This window comes from Astatotilapia calliptera, chromosome 13 (genome assembly GCF_900246225.1).
Source record: "Astatotilapia calliptera chromosome 13, fAstCal1.2, whole genome shotgun sequence".
Taxonomy (NCBI): Eukaryota; Metazoa; Chordata; class Actinopteri; order Cichliformes; family Cichlidae; genus Astatotilapia; species Astatotilapia calliptera.
Window position 1 is genome coordinate 29689890 of NC_039314.1, and position 22371 is coordinate 29712260.

Consider the following 22371-nt stretch of genomic DNA (forward strand, 5'->3'; position numbering starts at 1 on the left):
CCTCTGGCACGCACGCACGCACACACACGCACGCACACGCGCGCGCGCGCACACACACACAAATGATGAATGAAAAAACATGAAGTGTGACAGTAATCATTACATTCATCATTAGAACCACAAAGATGCTTGAAAGAGACCCAAAACCACAAGAACACCCAGAACTAAAACAAGCATCTTCATCGTGTCTAAAATCACGACAACAAAAACAACAACAACAAAAACAGCACAGAGAAATGAAATGACTTTAAATAACACAGCTGTGCCCTTTAGTATCTGAGTCTATGGCAGCCTGCACATCAGTCCAGAACGGGTTTGCGTCCGTGAGAGTCCTCACTAAGATGCTAAACAAACCTGAGTGTGTGTGTGTGTGTGTGTGTGTGTGTGTGTGTGTGTGTGTGTGTGTGTGTGTGTGTGTGTGTGTGTGAGTGTGTGTGTGTGTGTGTGAGTCCTCTTTTTATCAGTCAACCTTGAAAACTTCCCACGCAACAGCTGACTGAACTGCTGTATCACATGAAAGCTTTCAGCACTCAGTGTGTGTGTGTTTGTGTGTGTGTGTGTGTGTGTGTGTGTGTTCAGGGTCTCTTACACAACAGTCGTTACAGAAGAGATTCCAGTCATGCTGACACAGAAATAATGTTATGAAGCTCTGAGGGGCTCAAACAGGAGGCGAACGTGTCTGTGCTGATTTTAAATAAATTATTATCATAATCATAGACGTACTTCAGATACCTGACCTACTCTCCTCTCCTAGAGCAGCTTTGCATGACTCACAGTTCAGAATAATCCTTCTTTGTCTGATCCTGGGCCTCGGTGCAGAACCTCATTTCACCCTGTCTGAAACAAGCTGTTGTAGCTCCTCCCCCTTTGAGATAACTTCTGATTGGCTGACCCTCATTAACAAAATATTCAAACAGCCGTTCGTGCTGGAAAACCCTCCAATGTGTCTGAATCCAAACAGTCCTGTGAACAAGGGCGGAGCTAAACTTCCTCCACAGCGATATGACTGAAGTTTGAAGACTCACTGACGTTATCTCTGCTGCTGAGGGTGGAGCAACCAGTCACGAGGGTTAGGGGGCAGTTACTGTTTCACACAGGTAGGTTTGGATGGTGAATTAGGCGTTTATCCAGGTTATGTGTTTATCTGAAACATTTGCTAAACAATAAGAATTCAGGAAGAGAACAAATACTGAAAATCAGACAAACTTCAACCATCAGAATATTTATTAAAAGAAAGCCAGAGGTGTGTTTTGGTATGAGAAGCATCGAACATTTCAATTAGTAGAGATGTTGCTTTTTTTTTTCTCACAGCAAATAGACTCTGAAGATAACGGTTCATCGGACGTCTCCTGTTTCCTTGGAGATGGTAGAAGAATTAAACTGTGCACTAGAGATGTCTCAAGACCGGTCTCGGTCTCGACGGACTTTGGTCTTGTCTCGGTCTCGGTCTCCCACTGTGTGAGAGCTGCTCGGCTCTCACACAGTGGCTCAGCTATGCTCCAATCCCTCCATATTGTGGCCAATGACATGCGAGGATATAGGATAATATCATTATGTGAAAAACAGAGAGCATGAGAGCGTGCTGTCCTCTCAGTAAGTGAGTGAGACAGTAGACAGCGGTGAGGAGGGCTGTGCGAGTGCATCGCAAATACACATAAATATGCTCGACACCCGTAAACCTGCAGTTTAAAGACTTTCTTGTCTCGGTCTTGTCTCGACTTTGTCTTGGTCTTGATTCGGCCTGTCTTGGTGCTGTCTTGGTCTTGGTTTAGGCGGTCTTGACTATAAGTCTACTGTGCACACAAAGGATGAAAATATATGACGACAGTGCAGACAGACGTCACACAGAGGCACAGATCCGATGGCAGGCTTCAGCTCCACATGACTTCAGCTTCTGATGGAGCTTTGCAAAACGAACCCTCTGGGCCACAAAAACTCTTCATTTGCTTTGTCTACCTGCCAAACAACATCTAACGTCTGCAGCCACGTTAGTGCTGCTACACCAGCCACAAAGCACACAAGCATCCAGCTTCAGATCCTCTCCGTCCAGCCGCGGAGCTCTCAGAAATCTAAGAAATGAGCTGAGACCTTTTCCTTCAGCTTCAGAGCAGAGCCCAGAAGGAGGATGGTAGTGTTTAATGCCTGGAGAATCGCTTCAAAGGTCCAAGATCAACTCTCTGATCTCGGCTCTGCTGCTGCTTATGCTAATCCGGTTCATTTGGTCCTTCAAAGCTACAAAATCAGACAGAAGAGCCGAAGTCAGGAGGATAAAGCGGCTCGGTGGTCGGTGACGCAGTGTATACTGGTATCTTTATAGGTGCCTTTCAGTTATGGAGCAGCGGCTCCACTCTGAGACCCTCCGCTTTTGCAGAAGCATGGTAACTGCAGCCAGAAAGTGAAACCAACTAGGCTGTTTGATCGAAACTTAAAGTGTGGTGTGACGTCGAGAAGTACATAAATAACCTGGCTTCCTTTTATTTGCTTGAGACCTTGTGTGTTCATGTGTTCAGGTCTCCATATTCCGGGACATGTAAAATTAAAGATCATTTTTTAAGTAAAAGACCACTTTGAGCCGTGTCTTTTTTGGCCGTAAAGAATATAAAAGAACGGGATTTAATACTCCACAGGTAAGGAACCACTTCCTCACCTGGATTTTGATTATGACACCAAGATCCTCTGGCATGTGAGACGTAAGACTTTCAGCCAGAAGAGAAGAGCTTTAAAACTGAGCTTTGAGCATATCTCATGACCTCTGTGGTTTCAAAGGAAACCGTCTCAACTAGCCGCATCCTTAAATGTACTCGTGATTTTATACAAATGTCTGATTTTCACTTTAATCGTTTGCTTCTCAGAGCTCAGAAATGTGATGCTCTGTGGGAGACGACGTTCAAACCATGGACATTAAAGAGTCTGATTTCATTGATAATTAATGAGTCAGTGACACCAGCAAATATTTACATGAAGTTTAAAACAAAGTGAAAGTCGGGGCTGCGTGGAAGGAGAATGATCCTCGAAAACATTTCCAGACTCCTCTCCTAAAATCGATGACTCACTCGGTGGAACTTGGGCTGGTTTGTGGGTAATCGAGGAAAATAGGACACTGACGTGTTTTGAGGGTCAGCACCTTGCGCCTCAGGAGGTTAATCCCCGGGAGGATCAGCAGATAACCCTGTGATGGTGAACGGCAGATTAGATGCACACTATGTTGCATTTTCAGCTCTTTGTGGATTGATTTCCACGGAAAGGATTTTCCTCGAAGAACTAAAAAAATTGACGTTAACCTTGTTTACTCATCAATCACCATCAGCTTAGAAATGCACCAATCACCGAGCTCAGCAGACTCGGACCAAGCCGGCACAGATTCAGCTCTGCTTATTTCTGATCAGCTGCACCGGCAGCAGCAGCAGTAGCACCGACCTTTGACCTTTGCTTGGTTGCTCTAAGCCGTGCTCTGACTCACACGTGGCCCGAAGCGCCCCCTTAAATATCACCAAAGGTTATCAGCCAGCAATGTGTCTGCACGCTGGTCCCAAATGAAAACACAAGACAGAGGAGCAGCTTGAGGCGCTGGCGTGTGCCTCCCGCCGTAACGCCTGCAGGGCTCCGCCCCCAATCAGAGCCTTCAGGTGAAGTCTGGGGTCCAGCATCTGTCTGCAGCTGTGACTGAAAACAAGGCTGACTCTCGTCCAGATGTTTTTACCTCATAATAAAACGACATCGTGGCAACAAAACGCTGAACTTACAGCACTGTGTGGCCATCTTCTATCTACAGTCTGTGTTTATAACAACATTGTTTCTGGGAGATGCTGCTGTGTGATAAAACCGTTAAAGATCACATGTAAATGTCATCAAAATGCCAAATTGCAAACAAGAGCAGTGTGAACGTGTCACATTAACCTACATTTGTGTGCCTGCTGGTCACGGGAAGTGCTCCCAGCCTCCTGCGCGCGTCAGCTGACCTCCTGCAGCGCCGTCGTTTATAAATGCGGGGCTCTCACAGAACCGTTTACTGGACTGAGGTTTCCTGCAGTGATACAGACTTCCTCGAACATCACGCCCAGACTCAACCAATGACAGCCAGAGCAGGAAGGACAAAATGTTCTGACTTTAAAAACAAGTGTCGTCTAAATGCCGCCATCCCAAGTCACTGAACACAGACTGTTAGCAGGCGAGGCACAGATTCGATCTACACGAGCGTGCCCCAGCACGCCCCCCAGCGCTCCCCCGACGGCTCATACTGGCCCAAAGCAACCATGTAAACTTTATGGAGGGCCAAAAAGGGTAAACTAACTAAAGGCTTCACAGCTGCAGGAGTGTTAACTCTCCTCTGAAGGCTTCGGGTTGGAATCTGCCCCTGACGGTCGGCGTCCTGCCACCAGAGGTTGGAGACTGTAAACCACAGCAGCACAACTCCAAGCACCTCTTGCAAAGGACACAATACCAAAGTACCCCTGCACGGTACAGTGAGGTGCTGTACTGAGTGTGTAGTGTAGTGTGGACCGTGACACAGTCCACTATGATCACACTTTCACTTTTAGTGGTTCATGGGTACAGTGAAGGAGAGGTGACAGAGGAGCATGCTGGGATAGGAGGAGGTGGAGGCAGGTGATCTGCTGTGGAGAGCTCTCAGGTTCAGGTGATTCATGTCCAGCCAGGAAGAAAACCTGGAGCAGAGGGGGGAAGGAAAAGGACGAGAGAAGGCCAGAGTCAGCTGCTGGAAACCCACCACTATGATTAGGTCCCATGACACTGACTATGCACTGAAGCAGAGAAAAACCGCCTCCACCTCCCGTCACCCAGCTGGTCTGAAGCAACTGAACCGCTGCGAGGGAAGACAGCATGTGAACCACAACCTGCAGTAAACACCAACCTGCCAGCAGAACATCAGAAAGAAGAACGCGGACTCCACCACTGACAACAGCAGCTCTGAGAGCGCCACACCTCACATCAGCCTGAAATCAGTGTGTGGACACACAGCAGCCTCACACGCTGTTCTCAGCACGCCACCAATCACCTGAGCCACCCGCAGCGTGTTCCGCAGCCTCAGTGTGTGTGTGTGTGTGTCAGCATGTGTTTAACTTCAGTTTAACTAGAAAGCATGCTGGGCTCACAGCTGTACAGATGTGCTTTGCTAAGCGCTGTTGGGTTCATACAGACACACAGAGCCTGCAGTAAACCTGGATGCACTCAGACCGCCGCTCTCTGATTTCTGCTGCTGTCACTCTGAATTAACGTCACTTTTCCCGATCAATAATTTAATTAATACTTTAATGAGCTCATGATATGAGGCTGATCAGTTAGTTGTCAGATTAATGATCAGCTGCACTTTAAAGCCCCGAGGACACCGACGAAGCGAACCTCAAACTATGAATGTGAGATTTGAGTTTTCAGCACTAGATTTAAACCGCAGGTACCGGTACCGACTCTGTCTGACTCACTGCTCGGTTTGTCACACTTCACAGAATTTTCTTTGTGTTTAAACAAAGCTCTCCGCTCTCCCGCGCCGCAAGCGCCGTGCGTAAAACCACCGAAGAACCGCCGAGTGGATCAAAACGCGCTCTGGCAGGTGGAAGCTGCTCAGGTGTGTTTGGATCCTGCGATCAGAGGAATCAAAGAAATCAGAGGATTTAGAGGGAGACTTACGGTCGTAGCGGCCGCAGCCGGCAGTTGGAGCTCCTTGAGCTGGAGCGCGTCAACGGCCGAGTCGTTGGAGCTCCACGCGGAGGATCCTGACAGCTCCAGGGTGTCCGGGTGGCGCGCGGCCGTACAGTTCGCCTCACGGTCGCTGCAGGAGATGATGCTCTGCCGCGCCGAGCGCATGCTCTGAACTGCTCTCTGCTCCGCTCGCGGACTGCAAGCACAAGGGGAGAGAGGGGAGAGAGGGGGTGGGGGGGGGGGGGGGGTTAGTTCATGGAGGTCTGACTGCAGGTGTGACAGGTGGGAGAGAGAGGAGCCACAAACAGCAACACGTGATCAGCATTATACGGTTTCGTTTTATTCTCTGTGAGAAAAAAGCCGCAGTTCCTCTAACATCCGCCAGAGGCAGCAGTGAGTCTGGGCTCAGAGATCACGCCTACTTCCTAACACCTGGATTCCATCACTCACCTGTTTACACTAGCTGTGCCGCCAAAACGTCGGCTGCATCCTTCGGAGGACGCATTTGTAGGCCAATTACGGCACAGCCAGGCGACGAAGGCTGTCCCAATTTGTCGACTCCTTCAAATGCATCCTTCATTTCCCCGGATTTGAAGGATGGGTCGGTGTGTCCTTCGTGGCCCACCATGTCCCAGAATTCATAGCGCGGCCGAGCCGGTTTCAGCTTCCAACAATGGTGGCCGCTGCTTAGTTTTAATATTACTCTTATTATTCTTTCTAGGTCACAAAATAAACTTTTAACATATTTCCAGGCGAGAATGTAGCTGTGTAAACTTCAAATATCTGCTTGGTTTATCAAGACATCACATATTTGCAAAAGGGCTTTGACGTTTTCGGTGACGTCTGTTACCCACCAGCTCGATAGCTGACCCGGGGGTTCAATGGTCACTAGAGCCCGTGAGAGCAGCGGACTCCCGGCTTCATCGTTTTCAGACCCCCGCTGTCTGTCGCTACTCGGCTTAAACATGATATATAAGTCACTCGGATAACTTAAAAATGTTGTTGTTTGGCTTTTTTCAGTGTTTTATTTGTTCTGGAGTAAATCGGTTTGGCTGAGATCAAAGTTATTAGATTATTAGATTAAATAAAACGTTATTAATCCATCGGGTGGGTTCCTCCGGGATTTTCACACAGCTGAATACACGTCAAACAGAAAACTGATTAAACAGAAGTGTGAGACGGTCGAGAGTTTACTCCAGTGTCCTGTTATATTTTAGATAGCAAGGAGCAGACGGCCGAGTTTATTAAACTCCACCGAGACAGCGCTGACGCAGATCTGAAGGCCAGACCGTCACATTTCACAACCTCACACTTCCAGCCTTCTCGGTCTTCGAAGAAACCCGGCCCACGTAGACCGCAAAGGCCGGGTCCTCCAAAGGGACACAGCTACTGTGTTCATGTTTTAAATATTAGGGGCGTGGCCTCTATCTGCTAGCTCGAGCTGTTTAAGGACAGCATGGCTGCTCTGTTTTTAGGGTTCAGTGTGCAGACCTGAGGAGCCGGGATCAAACCACGGACCTGCTGCTGTCGCTGCTCAGCCACAAGTTTCCAAGTCTGATCTTCAGTTTTCATCAGAATGAGGTTTGTGATGATGTCGGTGGACTTTTGATCCGTTCGTCAGTTATATCAGAATAAAATGAAGCGTTAACAACTGACAGAAAACAGACAGTCTGGTTCTGCGCCCGCGGACAGGACGCCATGCAGGACGATGCTGCTGCACACCAACAAAGACATCTGGACCTTCGTTACTTATATTCGGTCACTGTGGGAAACACAGAGGTCCAAAGATAATGTGCAGTCTGTAGGTCTGTAAAACCCCAGCCTTCGCTCCTGTGTTACTGGTGTCACTGGTGTCACTGGTGTCACTGGTGTCACTGGTGTCACTGGTGTCAGTATATCCAGTGTATGTGAAACACGGCGTCACACTCTGGGCTGTCAGCTTTAATGTCCACGTTGTTCAACACTGACACCAACACATCACAGTGAGCATGTCTGACGATGGGAAGCTTGGCAGTCGTATAGCAACAGTAACCAAGGTGATAAGGACGCGTGGAGAAAAACATTTGAAATGAAATGTAATGCATATTCAAAGAAACGGTCTGAGAGGTGAAAGGCTTTCTTCCTCTGGAGCAGCACATTAGTGTTAATCAGAGGCTGGACTCTAACCTCAGACCGTGAAGAGAAGAATGAAAAGAAACTGTGTGGGAGGCGAAAGTCAACCTGGGAGCGTCTGACCTCACACAGACCACCAAAGCAGCTCCAACACAGCTTACTGGAAACATTTAAAGGTTTTATCTTCCTCCAAACTCATCACACCTTTAAAGGCTCTGCAGACTTTCACATTACTCGTTTTTCGTGCACAGACACTTCGAAGCTAAATGTCAGCAAAACCTGAACAATTCATTATATTTGAATTATTTTTACAAAGCACCTAAAACTCAGTTTCCAGCTGTTTTCAACTGTTCATTCAAATGTTGCATTTGAGTGAGTTAAACCTATAAAAACATCCTTCCTGTAATTATTCAGTGTTTTATGGACGTTTGTCAAATGCATCTCTCATCAAGTCATCCTGAGCCACAAACATCCTGTCACAACGTAGAAGCTACGGTCAGTTTCTGGTTAAGTGGCTTTTACAATCCTTTATTCTAAAAGTGTCACTGACATTAACAACGTCTGCTTTGAGACTGAGCTGGCCAATAATGTATCAGAACAGTATATATGGCAACAAATGTAAGATAATGGTTCTATAGATGGTTTTATAATGTAGGTGCGATAACACAAGATACTCACAGGAAGGTAATGTCTTTGATTTCTCTATAACCTGTTTGTAAATCACTACAGTCTTTCAATACAAACAAAGATAAAACAGCTAAAACAATTAGAAACATCAGAAATGACCTTTTGCAACATGGAAACAAATCTGTCCTCGTTCCCGTGTTCAGTGTTAACCTCACAGCAGGATCAGGTGGACGAGAACGTCAGCTGGACGAACTTAACAGTGATCATTGAATCACTTCAGTTTTCTCTGCTTTTGTTTCTGACAGTGTCAAACAAAGATGCACAAAGCCAGCACACAAGTGCCAAACAAGCAGAAAAATGTCCATGTGCGCTGTGAACATGCAGAACACCTGAGACTGACCTCTCTGTACCTGGAAGCACGAAGAAGCTGGACGAGCTGAGCTCTAAGCTTCGAACGCCCAGAGCCGAGAGGAGATCTTCTGCTTCAGCGTCCACGCACTTCCACGTTTCTCCAGGCAGCTGCCAACACAGAAAGCTCCACAGACGTTCACATCGTGTCAGGGAGACGCTCAGAACCAGCTGACGATCTGCAGACGAGGCTGATCGCAGGTACTTGTACTTATAACGAGGGAGGAATGCCTCCCCCGCGGGGGGAAATGTGGGTCTTCAGGTCAGCGCTCTGATGAAAAGTCATTACGCTGATTATCTGCTGGCCTGCTGCAGCTTAGCGAGGACTGGAGACACAATGAGAGGACAGCAGAGGTCAGGCTGGTTTCATCAGAGTGGAGAGATTCCTGTCACCGTCAGATTTTACTCTTATTTTCTTCTGTCTTTCTGTTTACTCATTTGTGTTTTATCCACTTCCTGTCAAACTTCCTTTTCCATTTGTCTGGTCATGGTTTTACTTCCTGCTTCTGAGCGTCTCCTTTTCTGTGGATGTCCTCGTCAGGTTCACCTGTGTCTGAGCCCAGGCTGCAGCTTGTTCTTCCTTCTTGTTGTATTTTTGTCTGAATATTACTCTGTCTCCGTTCTCTGGAAGCGGACGGCGCTTAAATCCATCCAAAGGAACTGTTCAGGTGTCTTTTTTCAATCTAAAGATGAATATAACAGCTGGTTTGGTCCATTTTCACATAGTAATGGAAGCATAAAGACTCAGGCTCGGTCGTGCAGGAACGATCAGTTGCTGCTTCCTGCTCAGTATTGGAGGTGAAGCTTCCCCCTGTCCTGTTTCCGGTGTCCTCCGCCTGCAGGGTTAAATAAGACGGCGTGTCTTATTTAACCCTGCAGGACACGAACCTTCTCCAGCTCTCCTCACATTATTGTTTTTTCCTGTATGTAGATGAAACTGAACGTAATTACAGCTCTCAGTATTTAGTATTTATTTATTTATTGTCATTGTCAAGAACAATGAAATTGCGTTTGGGGCTTCCATACAACCCAAAAAAAAGAAGAAAATAATAAATACCCCTTAAAACCCAAGTGTACATATTTAACCCAGTGTGACTCCAATGCAATAAGACAATCCTTAGCAATAATGTTCGTAGAAATTCAGACAAAGACCTGAGAAACATGACAAAATACAACAATGCAACCCATTCAATATTATTGTACTGTGAGATATGATATCAGATATGATAGTTATCTATTTAAGAAAGAGGGGGGGGGGGGGGCAGGAGGGGGAAGAGAATAAAGATATGATGCACCAATGCAGACCAGTTCATTGCTATTAAGAAGTTGGATATGGTTATTGTCCGTGAGAGGGGGGCAGAGAGTTCAGGAGCCTCACAGCCTGTGGATACAGGCTGTTGGCCAGTCTGGATGTTCTGGCCTGTATAGACCTGTACCTTCTCCCTGAGGGCAGCAGATGGAAAAGGTGGCGCGCAGGGTGATGTTGGTCCCGCAGTTGTGTTATAAAGTGTTAGCAAGTTTTCACAAGACATCCAACGCGTGGCAGAATAAACGGTTGTTCTCAGTCAGCTGTTTCTAAAATTTGGAGCACGTGCAAACAGAGTCAGGAGGAGTGTTAGTGAGAAATCAGCTGATCACTTCCTGTGTCACTTCCTGCTCCGTGCGCTCTGTGAAACAACTAAAACACTGTCATGGTCCCCGTCCTCTCCGGCTGGCTCGTGATGGCTAAAGGTTTTCTTTATGTTTCTCTCTCCTCCTTTCTCCTCTCTCCCTGGGCGGAGCTGGTTATCGTCTCTGGAACGCTGACCCTCCCGTGTTCGTGCTCTCAGCTGTCTTCGCCTGTTAGACTAACCTGTGTTCTGTGCATAGAGTTTCCCGGACCTGTTGACGGACCCTTCCCTGTGATTCCTGTGTGTTGCTGCGTGAATGGAGATCAGGACAAGAGTGGCTAAAGAGGAGAGTGTGTGGATTACCTCTTCCCCCCGGACCCCTTCTCTCTGTACACATATACTGCACTGTGGTTCACCCTTTTGTAAATAAACTGTAACCTTTGACCCTGATGGCTGGCTTTAAATCCCAGTGTTTCCTGTTTTTTCTATTTGTGTCTAACATTTAAAGTTTTGTTCTGAGTGGTGGTCTCAGCTGTTGCTGATATTGTTTCCCTTTATGTTTCCTGCCTCACTGCTGAACATGAACCTGGTCCCTGGTTTCCTACGACAGTTTTCTCTGCAGTCTGTTTATATTTCAGGTATCTTCGGGCTTTTGCATTATTGAGTTTTCTTGTGTGATCCCTGCCTGTGCCTGTCCCACCTCTGTCTGTTACCTGTCTCGTCTCCACGTTTATTCACTTGTTCGTCCGCCTCGGTTTGGTTCGTTCACCTCACACAGGTATTGAACTTTTCCTTTGGTCGTTGTCGTGTTGTTGCCGTATCCTCCTCACGCCGTGTTCTCTGTGTCTTTTGCGTCCTGCTTCAAACTTCTGGCTGTGCCTTTGTTTTGCATCGCCTTCTGAGTTTGTGTTGTCCAACAATAATCCGTCTCCAGAGTCCTGCACTTCCAACTTCCTGCTTCCACGCAGCCACAGATTTTGTAAATGGTTGCATCAAAACCTGTTAAAAGGGAGTTTTGTCCAATATTAAATTTAGTTTAATGATCTGAACATGTAAGTGTGACAAATATGCAAAACACTAGAAAACCAGGAAGAGGGCAGAGGTTCACAGCTGGAACCGCTGGCAGCAGCCGCGAGGTTTGGCTGTGAATGAGCGCTGACTGCTTCCTCAGTGAGGTCAGCGAAGACGTGAGCGACTGTTGGAGGTTCTTGAAAGGACGGCACGTGCTGCAGGATGAACTGCGGAAAGGAGCAGATGTTTCTCAGCCGGAGCTTCGATACGTCTCCTGAAGACAAGTTCCACACCTCAAACTAACAAACATGAGTGCAGGATGTTGGTGTTTAAGACCAAGCGGCACATTAGAGCACATTTCTGCCCCAAAGAACACAAAAGTGCAAGACAGATGACAGCACATGAGTTCAGGGTCATGACCTCGTCCTTACTTTCACTTTGACTGGCACTGAGTTACAATCAAGAACCGAAAGAGAAGGCGTCAAATCACAGCACGATTATTAAAAAACACAAAGACACAAAGTGGGGCTAAATGATGACAAATCTCACAAACCACAGGGACACTAAATGGCTAAAAGAAAAGCACAGTGTGTGGTGGGAGTGAAGATGACTGCAAAGCAATGAGAAATGACTCAAGCAGAAAGCTTTTTAAAAAGGTGCAAAATATCCACCAAGTGATGCTTAATGCCTACAGAGGGGCTCAAAATGACTAAAAAGGTTTCTTTATGAGTACAAAGGGATGGACAACAACATCAAAGAGGTGCAGAAGGATTAGAAAAGGGCTGCAAAGAGACTTAAAATGACAAAAAGGATGCAGCATGACTCTATAGGAGTGTGAAATTCCTGCACAAGGATGCAAAACCACCCTGAAGTGCAGATAGATGAGCACAAAGATATAATGAACTATTACAAAGGAACAGAACGACTTCAAAGGGATGCAATGTGCGACATACGGCTGTGAAACGTCTATAAAAGGACAGAAAATGACCTCAGACAGCATCAGCTCACAGTAACGTACATTACTGTGAAATGTACAGTTCCACTACTGTCCAGCAGAGGCAGCGGTGAGTCAGTCCCATGTGTACAGACACTGTTTGGTCTCCGTAGATAATTTCCTCCTTCATAAGAACTGTGAGTATGAGCTGATGTAAAGGTTTACATCAGCTCATACTCAGCACATTTACAGTCATAAAGACATTTACCTTCTGATTTTCAGCGCTGTAGTTAATTAATTTCTGACTGAAACTGAAACAAGTGTAAAAACTGCACTTTAACCCTGTGGAGTTTCTCCTGAAGCAGGCCCTGCTGAGATTCAAACACAGCCTCTGCTGTTTAACCAGCCGCAGCACTGCAGCTGAAGCAGCTCCACCCGTCCAGGGTGATGGAGCAGCTGGTGGTGTTTGCACCTTTGAAGAGCAGCTTTGCATTGAATAAGAAGACTTCTAATGATGGGCTGCTGGCTCAGCTCACCAGGTCAGGTAGCCTGTGCTGTATGCTGTGAGGCTGCTGTAGAGGTCAGATGATGTCGACGGGTGTTTGATCTGCTGGCCTTTCTTCCCAGTTCCCACCGTTTCCCCCTCTTGCCTCCCCCTGTCTCGTCTTCCTTTGCAGCTCCGAGCGCACTCTGTTGGCGTTGCACTTTTTAGTTTCTTCCCCAGAAACAGCAGCAGCACATGCAGCGCTGTCAGGCCAGCAACGTGGACTCTTCAGTGTTTACGTGTCGTGAGTTAGACTTGGTCATTAATCATGTTATTGTGCAACAGGCTTTCAGTGTGTGTGTGTGTGTGTGTGTGTGTGTGTGTGTGTGTGTGTGTGTCACTAAAAGCTGCTTTGTAGAAAAAATCAGAGCGAGATGTTTTAGTTTTTATGTTTTCGTGGTTTGACACACTGAGCAGCATCGACCCATGGAAGAATGATTTCAATCAACTGTGTGTGTGTGTGTGTGTGTGTGTGTGTGTGTGTGTGTGTGTGTGTGTGTGTGTGTGTGTGTGTGTGTGTGTGTGTGCATCCATTTAATCAACAGTTAAACTGATGGAAGCTGAGATGAATGTAGGACACTGAGTGCGCACTCTCAGTAGGGTGGATGTTAGAGTCCAGGAGCAAACATGTGGACTAACACTGAGCAGGAAAAGGAAGACGAGACAGAGGGAGGGAGAGGGGGAAACAGTGAGGGGATCAAACACCTGTCGACATCATCAGGAAAAGCCTCATCAATACGTAATAATAAGAGTCAAGCTCACACCTGAGCAGTGATTCTAGGAAGTGAGCCTCCGAGTGTGCGTCCCCTTATGACACCTCACACAAAACACACAAACTGCCTTTCATTCTTAATGAACAGAGCTCATGAAGCTGTGCAGCAGCTGTGCAGCAGCTGTGCAGCAGCTGTGCAGCAGCTGTGCAGCAGCTGTGCAGCAGCATGCTCACATCCAGGTGGGACAGTTTAAACACCTGGACGGCCTCACAGGAGGTTCATGAATGTGTGAAGGAGGACATGCAGAGGCTGGAGTTGGAAGAACACGACCACGTCAGAGGGGACGCTGCTGGGACGCTGCTGGGACGCTTTATCCAGCTAAGCCACGGCGCCTCCTACAGGCCTTCAGTCAAGTTAAACATAAACCGTGGATCTGCAGCTCAGGTGAAAGGCGAGGATTTCAGGTGGGGCCGCTCCATGGTCCTCCTTCTCCTCATGTGTGGTCACATTTATGTTTGATTTGAACTGTGAGTTGATGAATGAACCTTGGAAACACGTCACCGTAAGCTGAATGATGAAGCGTGCGCCTCCTGTCGTGCGACTCCTATGAACATAAACACACTTTGCACTGATGGGTGGATGAGCAGCGTGAGTGTGTGTGTCACATATTTCATCGGTGTGTAAAGAAACATCTGGTGGAAGTGATGTGGAGATCAGGACTTCTGCTCCAGCAGCTGCTGACGCAGGAAACAGCAGGAGGAGCTGACGGAGAAGCTAACGGAGGAGACACAGGTGAAGCGTTCAGGGTTCAAAGTCAGGAACACTAAAGCTGGACCCCTCAGAGCTGCTGGAAGTTCAGATGTGTGGTCACCTCTGACCATCAGGGTCTCGTGTTCATTGTCCTGCCCTCTGAAACGTCATGTGCTCCTGCTCCCTGCATGTTTTTTATTTTAAACTCCTCATAATCCCACATGTGGGAAATTTCGTAAATAAAGGTCAACGCCCAACGTGGGGCTCAAACCCACGCCCTTGAGATTAAGAATCTCATGCTCCACCGATTGAGCTCGCCGAGCTTACGTCCTTGGCCTCTGATACCTCTGTATCGTTCACATCCATCCCTGATGTGGATGTTTCTTATGCAAAAAGCTGAAGTAACGAGTCTGACTTAAACTGAAAGGATGATAAAGTCGAGACGCGGAACTTAAAATGTGAGGAGTAAAAAACAAAGTACGGCTACTGAAAAGTCCGCTTAAGTACTCATGTAACAAAGTATTTGTACTTCATCACCTCTGAAACTGTGTGCATCTGTGTGTGAGTCTGTGTGCGTATGTGTGCATGTAGGATTTTAATCTCAGCACTCAGATTTTCGGGTTAAATGGAATTGTGTTGACGCTCGGAGGCGCTGTGATTGTCTCTCTGACCCGTCGGTGCTACTTTGACCCAAATCGAACAGTTTTATAATTTTCATTTTCTAAAAGAGTTCGAGCTGCACGCAGATCCTTCCCCATTACAACCTGCACTATGAGCGGGCACCCCGTGCTCAGTTTGAGTAGCTGGCTCTGTTCCTCAGTCACACGGTGGCACTGTGACAGGAAGCGAGCGGCCAGCTGCAGGAAATTAGCTGCAGAAGAAGAAGAGCTGCTCCTCAGCGGCTACCTGCCGGGTCCACCTGTGTCCGTTTGAGCTGCTGTCTCACGTGAAGATGTCGGAGGACCTGCGCGCACAGCTGGAGAAACATCTGCAGACTTTACACATCCAGACGAGATGCGTGGAGCACCCGCCGGTAAACCGGACAGCCCGACTACACCGAATCCCATTAGCGCTTCTGGCATTTTCAACATCCCCGTCTGACTCTAGATCATATAAATACGTGAAAATATGCTCGGAGACATTTCCACAATCGGAGAGACTCGCACTTTTATTCGGCGCCACGCGTGACCATGATAGGCTCCTGATGCGCGCTCACGGTTGTGGAAGTGCGCGTTTCCTCCTCAGTTTCTCGCTCTTTCAGTTTCACTGACACGTGGGGGAGTAACAAAGTTGTCAGCTGAAGTAAAGAAGAGCCGCTTTGCTTGCCGTGTGTGTGCTGAATTCACGAGCACACGAATTCACGTTAAAATTACGTGATGAAGTTTAGGCGCAGTCAGCTGTGTTTGCGCAGAATCTGTTTATCCTGAAATGCGCAGTGTTTTTGAACGGGATCCGTTGGGACGGGCGCTTTAGAGCTCCGCTCAGAATCGAGCGCGCCGTGAAAAAGCAGATATGACTTGGAATGCCTGACTTATGTGCATATATTTATGTACTTCCTGTCTGCTGCAGCTTTCATAAACTGCTCTGACACGTTTGTGCTGCAGGACCTGCTGTGACCTGCAGAGGGCGCCAGACCACAGAGTTTGGTTTAGTCCTGCAGGCATGGATGGCATTACAGTCAGACAGCTTTATTAATGTAGGAAACCAGGAAGAGTTGCAAGAGGCTTTGATGTTAGTAATACAGCTTCCACAAAGCTTCCACAAAGAGCCCGCTCTCACCCACTCTCCTCCTCCTGCAGGTGTTCACGGTGGAGGAGATGATGCCTCACCTGCAGGGCGTGAATGGCGCCGTCACCAAGAACCTGTTCTTGAAAGACAAGAAGAAGAAGGGGCTTTGGCTGGTGTCGGCCCGCCATGACCGCCAGGTCAGCTCCTCCACATGACCTCTGACTTAAAAACTAAAGACTAACACCTCACTTCCTCTCGTTCCATCTGCAGGTGAACCTTAATGACCTCGCCAAGAAGCTTGGTGTCGGGAGTGGAAATCTGCGCTTCGCAGATGAGGCAGCCATGTTGGAAAAGCTGAAGGTAGGAAGGATCAAAACTGGGAGGGCCAATTATTGAGCTGGATTCACAGGTCACAGCTTTAGACTCCTCCTCTCCTCTCCTTCAGGTGGGTCAGGGATGTGCGACGGCTCTTGCTCTGCTCTTCGATCAGGATCGCAGCGTGAAGTTCGTCTTGGACCGGGACCTGGTGGAAGGAGGCCACGAGATGGTCTACTTCCACCCGATGACCAACGCTGCCACCATGGGGCTCAGACCGGACGACCTGCTGCGCTTCCTCAAGGAAACGGGACACGAGCCAATCCTGGAGTGCTTCGAGTAAAACGGACACCTGGTTTAAAAGCGACGCGAGAGCGGTCCTGGTCGGGCTGAGAGCAGGATACGGCCGTCTGCCGCCGAGGATCTTGAGAAGCTTCATGCTAGGCTCTAAGTGTAAAAAGGAACATTTTAAAAACGTGTTTGTGTGCAGCGATGAGAATCTGCAACCTGAACAAACTGTCATGTTTAGCAAAGTCCCCAAAATTAAGATTTATTCACTGAAATTTGACCCTGGATGTTATTTATTATCCTGCAAATGTAAAGTGAGAGAATAAAAAGCTTTGTCATCTCTGTTTGGCTTTAAATTAAGAGTTTATCAGAAAGATGAAACAGCCTGTAAGAAGGTAAAACACGAGGGTCACAGTTACTTATTTTAATAATTACACAAATAAGAATCAAGTTACATGGTTCTGACAGTATTTAAAGGGTTTGGTGAGAAACCAGAAGGTAAGCTAAGAATCCGCATTAATTTTCAAGCAATATTTTCTGAATGCCAACATTCATAGTGCCCCAAAATTTAACTCGTCTCCTTCTGCAGTACCAGGTAATACCAGGTATTACCGGTTTGCCTGTCAGCAGGAGGCGCTGTGGCTCAGCTGGTCAAAGCTCCTGTCTAGTAAACAGGAGATCCTGGGTTCAAATCCCAGCAGTGCCTTCCTGTTACCATTTGAAACCATCTTCTTCACAGTGTTAATTGCATTCTTAATCTTGGAGTTGGGAAATCTTTCAAAGTCTTTGTATGTCCTCAGTTATCCACCTCACGGTACTCTTGAGACCTTTAAAAACTTCTTTGCACCCGATCCGAGAAGCTTCTTCAGTTCTAGAACAAATGCTGGAGGGTCCCAGGCATTAAACCGCTAGTGGAGCTTCTGAGGGTTGTTCACCCAATATTGATGTCTTGGGCATGTCTAAATCTTCATTGTGTCCTCTTCTTGGAAACGAAGGAGAGAAAGCATAACGCCCAATGCTTCCCGCCATCAGCACTCATTAATGAAATGTAATGGCATTGGTAGGGAGGTAAGGCACTGCTGGGATTTGAACCCAGGATCTCCTGTTTACGAGACAGGCGCTTTGGCCAGCTAAGCCACAGCGCCTTGAGCTGTGTGCCTCTGGCTACTGTCCAACAGCTGGTGGGGAAAAATGTGACAAACCGATTCAAAACTGTGTCTGCAGAGGTTGCTTGGTTTTTCCCTTCCCTGAAGGAGGCACTGTAGCTTAGCCGGTCAAAGCACCTGTCTTGTAAACAGGGGATCCTTGGTTCAAATCCCAGCAGTGCCTGTTGAGCTATTTCAAAATAAGAAATTCTGTGTAGGCAACTTTTCCTCAATGTCAAAATAAAAGGAAGTAATCTGTTGAATCTGAAGTTTGGAGGCACTAAAGATTTAGCAAAGGACACCCCAGCAGCTGTGCACCACATGCAGATGAAAAACATCAAAACTGAAAGTCTACTAAAACATGAAACTGCGCAACTGTGACAACAGACATAAATGGACCAGTATAGAAACTGGGTGAGGCAGGGTTATATTGAGCTTTCGTCCCAAAAGTACTGTCAAGATTCTGCAAATCATTCGAGTTACTGATAAGAGAAGGTAAGACTGTTAGGTGTTGTGTTAAAATAAATGCCGAAGAGTTCTCTATTAAAAACAGCATAAGGAGGTGTTCTACTTTCCTCTTATGTTATGGAAAAGTGTATAGGCAGCAGGAATTTGAGTCAGGTCTCGGTTTTTCTTGATGATGTCACTCCTTTCTCAGCTACACTTGAGAACCATGAGGAATGATCGCTGAAGGTCCTCCATAGGATGAAAGAATTTACTTTAAAGCTGTCGCCAGAGAAATGTCAGTTCTTCAGGACATCTGTCCAATATCTCAGCCATGTTGTATCATCAGAAGGGCTCAAAACAGATCCAGCTGCCCTCACTACCTGGCCAAGACCAGATAACATCAAGTAGCTTAAGTCTTTCCTTGGGTTCACTGGATATTACAGGAGGTTTATAAAAGACTATTCCAAGCTTGCAATACCCCTTAATCACTTAAGTGCTGGTTGCCTCCCACTGAAGAGAAAATCCAGTCTGTCTGGCAGAAACCACAAGGTTTCTACCAGTGCGGATCTCAAAAAGCCTTTTTCACGAAAAATGGACCCCAACCGCTGAAGATACTTTTAAGACATTGATTCTCAAGCTCACAACAGCTCCTGTTCTTGGGTTTGCAGATCCAAAGAACATTATATTGTGCACACCGATGCAAGCGCCCATGTTCTCGGTGCAGCCCTATATCAAGAACAGGAGAGCAAGTTAAGAGTCATTGCCTGTGCCAGTAGGGGTCTCTCCAAGTCCGAGCAAAGGTACCCTGCACACAAGCTTGACTTCCTGTCTGTGAAGTGGGCTGTCACCCAGAACGTTTTCCGCTGTATCTATGGAGTAAAATGTACAGTGATGACAGACAATAATCCACTCACATACGTTTTAACATCTGCAAAGTTGGACGCAGTAGGGCATTGCTGGTTGGCCGTACTTTCCAGTTTTGATTTTGACATTGAGTATAGTGCTGGGAAGGACAACCAAGATGCAGATGGGCTGTTGAGACGTCCGTATCTGCATGCCTGTGATATATCTGATCAGAGTTCTAATGATGAGGAAAATGCCATTGAAGGCTTTACTGCACAGCTCTTGCGCCGCAACAAAGAGCCAGATTTTCCAACCGAGGCAGTAAAGGCAGTATGCAAGAGACATGAGTATTCCTCAACTCTTGAGGAGGAGGAGGCAGCAGTACCATCGTCTGCACGAGTACAATGTTTGGCTATTGGAGCCTCTGCAATACCAGCAGATTTCTGTCAAACTGATGTAGCTGGGCCATGCCCCCTGCTGCAGATGTCTCTTTCCGATTGGCTACGTGAACAGAAATTAGATCTGGAGAGCTGAGAGAGTCTTGCAGAAAGCTACCAGTTAGCCATTGAGCACATTCAAAAGAGTGCTTTACGAAACAAACAAAGCTTTGACAGTAAAGTGCGGGAATCCACCCTTGCCAAGGGAAATAGAGTTGTTTTGAGGACTTGTTCAGACTCACCCTGTTGAATCAGTCTCAAAAGCTTCTCCTTCACCTTATGATGTTTCCACCGAGGTCATTGAAGAAGTGAGGAACAGGAAGTTACTTGTTGGACTATTTGACCATATCCTACATTGATAGTGCACAAAAGTTAAAAAAGTGAACTCGTCTCCTTCTGCAGTACCAGGTAATACCAGGTATTACCGGATTGCCTGCCAGCAGGAGGCGCTGTGGCTTAGCTGGTCAAAGTGCCTGTCTAGTAAACAGGAGATCCTGGGTTCAAATCCCAGCAGTGCCTTCCTGTTACTATTTGAAACCATCTTCTTCACAGTGTTCAGACTCACCCTGTTGAATCAGTGTCAAAAGCTTCTCCTTCACCTTATGATGTTTCCACCGAGGTCATTGACGAAGTGAGGAACAGGAAGTTACTTGTTGGACTATTTGACCATATCTTACATTTATAGTGCACAAAAGTAAAAAAAAAGTTGAACTCGTCTCCTTCTGCAGTACCAGGTAATACCAGGTATTACCGGTTTGCCTGTCAGCAGGAGGCGCTGTGGCTCAGCTGGTCAAAGCGCCTGTCTAGTAAACAGGGGATCCTGGGTTCAAATCCCAGCAGTGCCTTCCTGTTACCATTTGAAACCATCTTCTTCACAGTGTTAATTGCATTCTTAATCTTGGAGTTGGGAAATCTTTCAAAGTCTTTGTATGTCCTCAGTTATCCACCTCACGGTACTCTTGAGAGCTTTAAAAACCTCTTTGCACCCGATCCGAGAAGCTTCTTCAGTTCTAGAACAAATGCTGGAGGGTCCCAGGCATTAAACCGCTAGTGGAGCTTCTGAGGGTTGTTCACCCAATATTGATGTCTTGGGCATGTCTAAATCTTCATTGTGTCCTCTTCTTGGAAACGAAGGAGAGAAAGCATAACGCCCAATGCTTCCCGCCATCAGCACTCATTAATGAAATGTAATGGCATTGGTAGGGAGGTAAGGCACTGCTGGGATTTGAACCCAGGATCTCCTGTTTACGAGACAGGCGCTTTGGCCAGCTAAGCCACAGCGCCTTGAGCTGTGTGCCTCTGGCTACTGTCCAACAGCTGGTGGGGAAAAATGTGACAAACCGATTCAAAACTGTGTCTGCAGAGGTTACTTGGTTTTTCCCTTCCCTGAAGGAGGCACTGTAGCTTAGCCGGTCAAAGCACCTGTCTTGTAAACAGGAGATCCTGGGTTCAAATCCCAGCAGTGCCTGTTGAGCTATTTCAAAATAAGAAATTCTGTGTAGGCAACTTTTCCTCAATGTCAAAATAAAAGGAAGTAATCTGTTGAATCTGAAGTTTGGAGGCACTAAAGATTTAGCAAAGGACACCCCAGCAGCTGTGCACCACATGCAGATGAAAAACATCAAAACTGAAAGTCTACTAAAACATGAAACTGCGCAACTGTGACAACAGACATAAATGGACCAGTATAGAAACTGGGTGAGGCAGGGTTATATTGAGCTTTCGTCCCAAAAGTACTGTCAAGATTCTGCAAATCATTCGAGTTACTGATAAGAGAAGGTAAGACTGTTAGGTGTTGTGTTAAAATAAATGCCGAAGAGTTCTCTATTAAAAACAGCATAAGGAGGTGTTCTACTTTCCTCTTATGTTATGGAAAAGTGTATAGGCAGCAGGAATTTGAGTCAGGTCTCGGTTTTTCTTGATGATGTCACTCCTTTCTCAGCTACACTTGAGAACCATGAGGAATGATCGCTGAAGGTCCTCCATAGGATGAAAGAATTTACTTTAAAGCTGTCGCCAGAGAAATGTCAGTTCTTCAGGACATCTGTCCAATATCTCAGCCATGTTGTATCATCAGAAGGGCTCAAAACAGATCCAGCTGCCCTCACTACCTGGCCAAGACCAGATAACATCAAGTAGCTTAAGTCTTTCCTTGGGTTCACTGGATATTACAGGAGGTTTATAAAAGACTATTCCAAGCTTGCAATACCCCTTAATCACTTAAGTGCTGGTTGCCTCCCACTGAAGAGAAAATCCAGTCTGTCTGGCAGAAACCACAAGGTTTCTACCAGTGCGGATCTCAAAAAGCCTTTTTCACGAAAAATGGACCCCAACCGCTGAAGATACTTTTAAGACATTGATTCTCAAGCTCACAACAGCTCCTGTTCTTGGGTTTGCAGATCCAAAGAACATTATATTGTGCACACCGATGCAAGCGCCCATGTTCTCGGTGCAGCCCTATATCAAGAACAGGAGAGCAAGTTAAGAGTCATTGCCTGTGCCAGTAGGGGTCTCTCCAAGTCCGAGCAAAGGTACCCTGCACACAAGCTTGACTTCCTGTCTGTGAAGTGGGCTGTCACCCAGAACGTTTTCCGCTGTATCTATGGAGTAAAATGTACAGTGATGACAGACAATAATCCACTCACATACGTTTTAACATCTGCAAAGTTGGACGCAGTAGGGCATTGCTGGTTGGCCGTACTTTCCAGTTTTGATTTTGACATTGAGTATAGTGCTGGGAAGGACAACCAAGATGCAGATGGGCTGTTGAGACGTCCGTATCTGCATGCCTGTGATATATCTGA

The 22371-nt window shown here is 46.8% G+C and overlaps 2 protein-coding genes, 1 long non-coding RNA gene and 7 other non-coding genes across 12 annotated transcripts in view; 7 read left to right on the top strand and 3 right to left on the bottom strand.

The window, feature by feature from the left end:
- The window catches only part of opn4a (opsin 4a (melanopsin)), a 28637-nt gene extending 19775 nt beyond the window's left edge, over positions 1-8862 (bottom strand). The window contains exons 1-2 of one of the 3 annotated variants that reach the window (XM_026190649.1): positions 8805-8862; positions 5644-5851 (exon numbers count right to left, since the gene is read on the bottom strand). In XM_026190649.1, coding sequence (XP_026046434.1) covers positions 5644-5820 — 177 coding nt within the window. In that variant the 5' untranslated portion in view covers positions 5821-5851; positions 8805-8862. Of the gene's footprint in view, positions 1-774; positions 1014-5643; positions 5852-8794 lie in introns of those variants that run through there. The other 2 variants (XM_026190648.1, XM_026190651.1) reach the window with 2 other exon arrangements.
- LOC113035236 (uncharacterized) lies at positions 7577-10854 on the top strand. Its single transcript, XR_003274325.1, has 3 exons — positions 7577-7943; positions 8700-9003; positions 10672-10854. It is a non-coding gene; the product is annotated as an uncharacterized LOC113035236 (long non-coding RNA).
- Positions 10855-15180: 4326 nt separating this feature from the next.
- Positions 15181-17039, top strand: prorsd1 (prolyl-tRNA synthetase domain containing 1). The gene is made up of 4 exons (XM_026190120.1): positions 15181-15397; positions 16164-16289; positions 16363-16452; positions 16538-17039. The coding sequence occupies exons 1-4, from the start codon at positions 15317-15319 to the stop codon at positions 16748-16750; spliced, it is 510 nt and encodes a 169-aa protein (XP_026045905.1). The 5' UTR covers positions 15181-15316; the 3' UTR covers positions 16751-17039.
- Positions 17040-17327: 288 nt separating this feature from the next.
- Positions 17328-17401, top strand: trnat-agu (transfer RNA threonine (anticodon AGU)). The gene has a single exon. It is a non-coding gene; the product is annotated as a tRNA-Thr (tRNA).
- A 365-nt stretch (positions 17402-17766) lies between these two features.
- Positions 17767-17840, bottom strand: trnat-cgu (transfer RNA threonine (anticodon CGU)). The gene has a single exon. It is a non-coding gene; the product is annotated as a tRNA-Thr (tRNA).
- Positions 17841-17950: 110 nt separating this feature from the next.
- On the top strand, positions 17951-18024 carry trnat-ugu (transfer RNA threonine (anticodon UGU)). The gene has a single exon. It is a non-coding gene; the product is annotated as a tRNA-Thr (tRNA).
- Positions 18025-20012: 1988 nt separating this feature from the next.
- On the top strand, positions 20013-20086 carry trnat-agu (transfer RNA threonine (anticodon AGU)). Its single transcript has one exon. It is a non-coding gene; the product is annotated as a tRNA-Thr (tRNA).
- Positions 20087-20338: 252 nt separating this feature from the next.
- On the top strand, positions 20339-20412 carry trnat-agu (transfer RNA threonine (anticodon AGU)). Its single transcript has one exon. It is a non-coding gene; the product is annotated as a tRNA-Thr (tRNA).
- Positions 20413-20777: 365 nt separating this feature from the next.
- trnat-cgu (transfer RNA threonine (anticodon CGU)) lies at positions 20778-20851 on the bottom strand. Its single transcript has one exon. It is a non-coding gene; the product is annotated as a tRNA-Thr (tRNA).
- Positions 20852-20961: 110 nt separating this feature from the next.
- Positions 20962-21035, top strand: trnat-ugu (transfer RNA threonine (anticodon UGU)). The gene has a single exon. It is a non-coding gene; the product is annotated as a tRNA-Thr (tRNA).
- The last annotated feature ends 1336 nt before the right edge of the window (positions 21036-22371 follow it).

What these genes read in the sequence shown, in the direction of transcription:
- prorsd1 (XM_026190120.1), top strand. Translation starts at nt 15,317, where the DNA reads ATGTCGGAGGACCTGCGCGCACAGCTGGAGAAACATCTGCAGACTTTA. An exon ending in CGGCCCGCCATGACCGCCAG is followed by an intron (nt 16,290 to 16,362) that starts GTCAGCTCCTCC and finishes TTCCATCTGCAG; the next exon opens with GTGAACCTTAATGACCTCGC. An exon ending in CCATGTTGGAAAAGCTGAAG is followed by an intron (nt 16,453 to 16,537) that starts GTAGGAAGGATC and finishes CCTCTCCTTCAG; the next exon opens with GTGGGTCAGGGATGTGCGAC.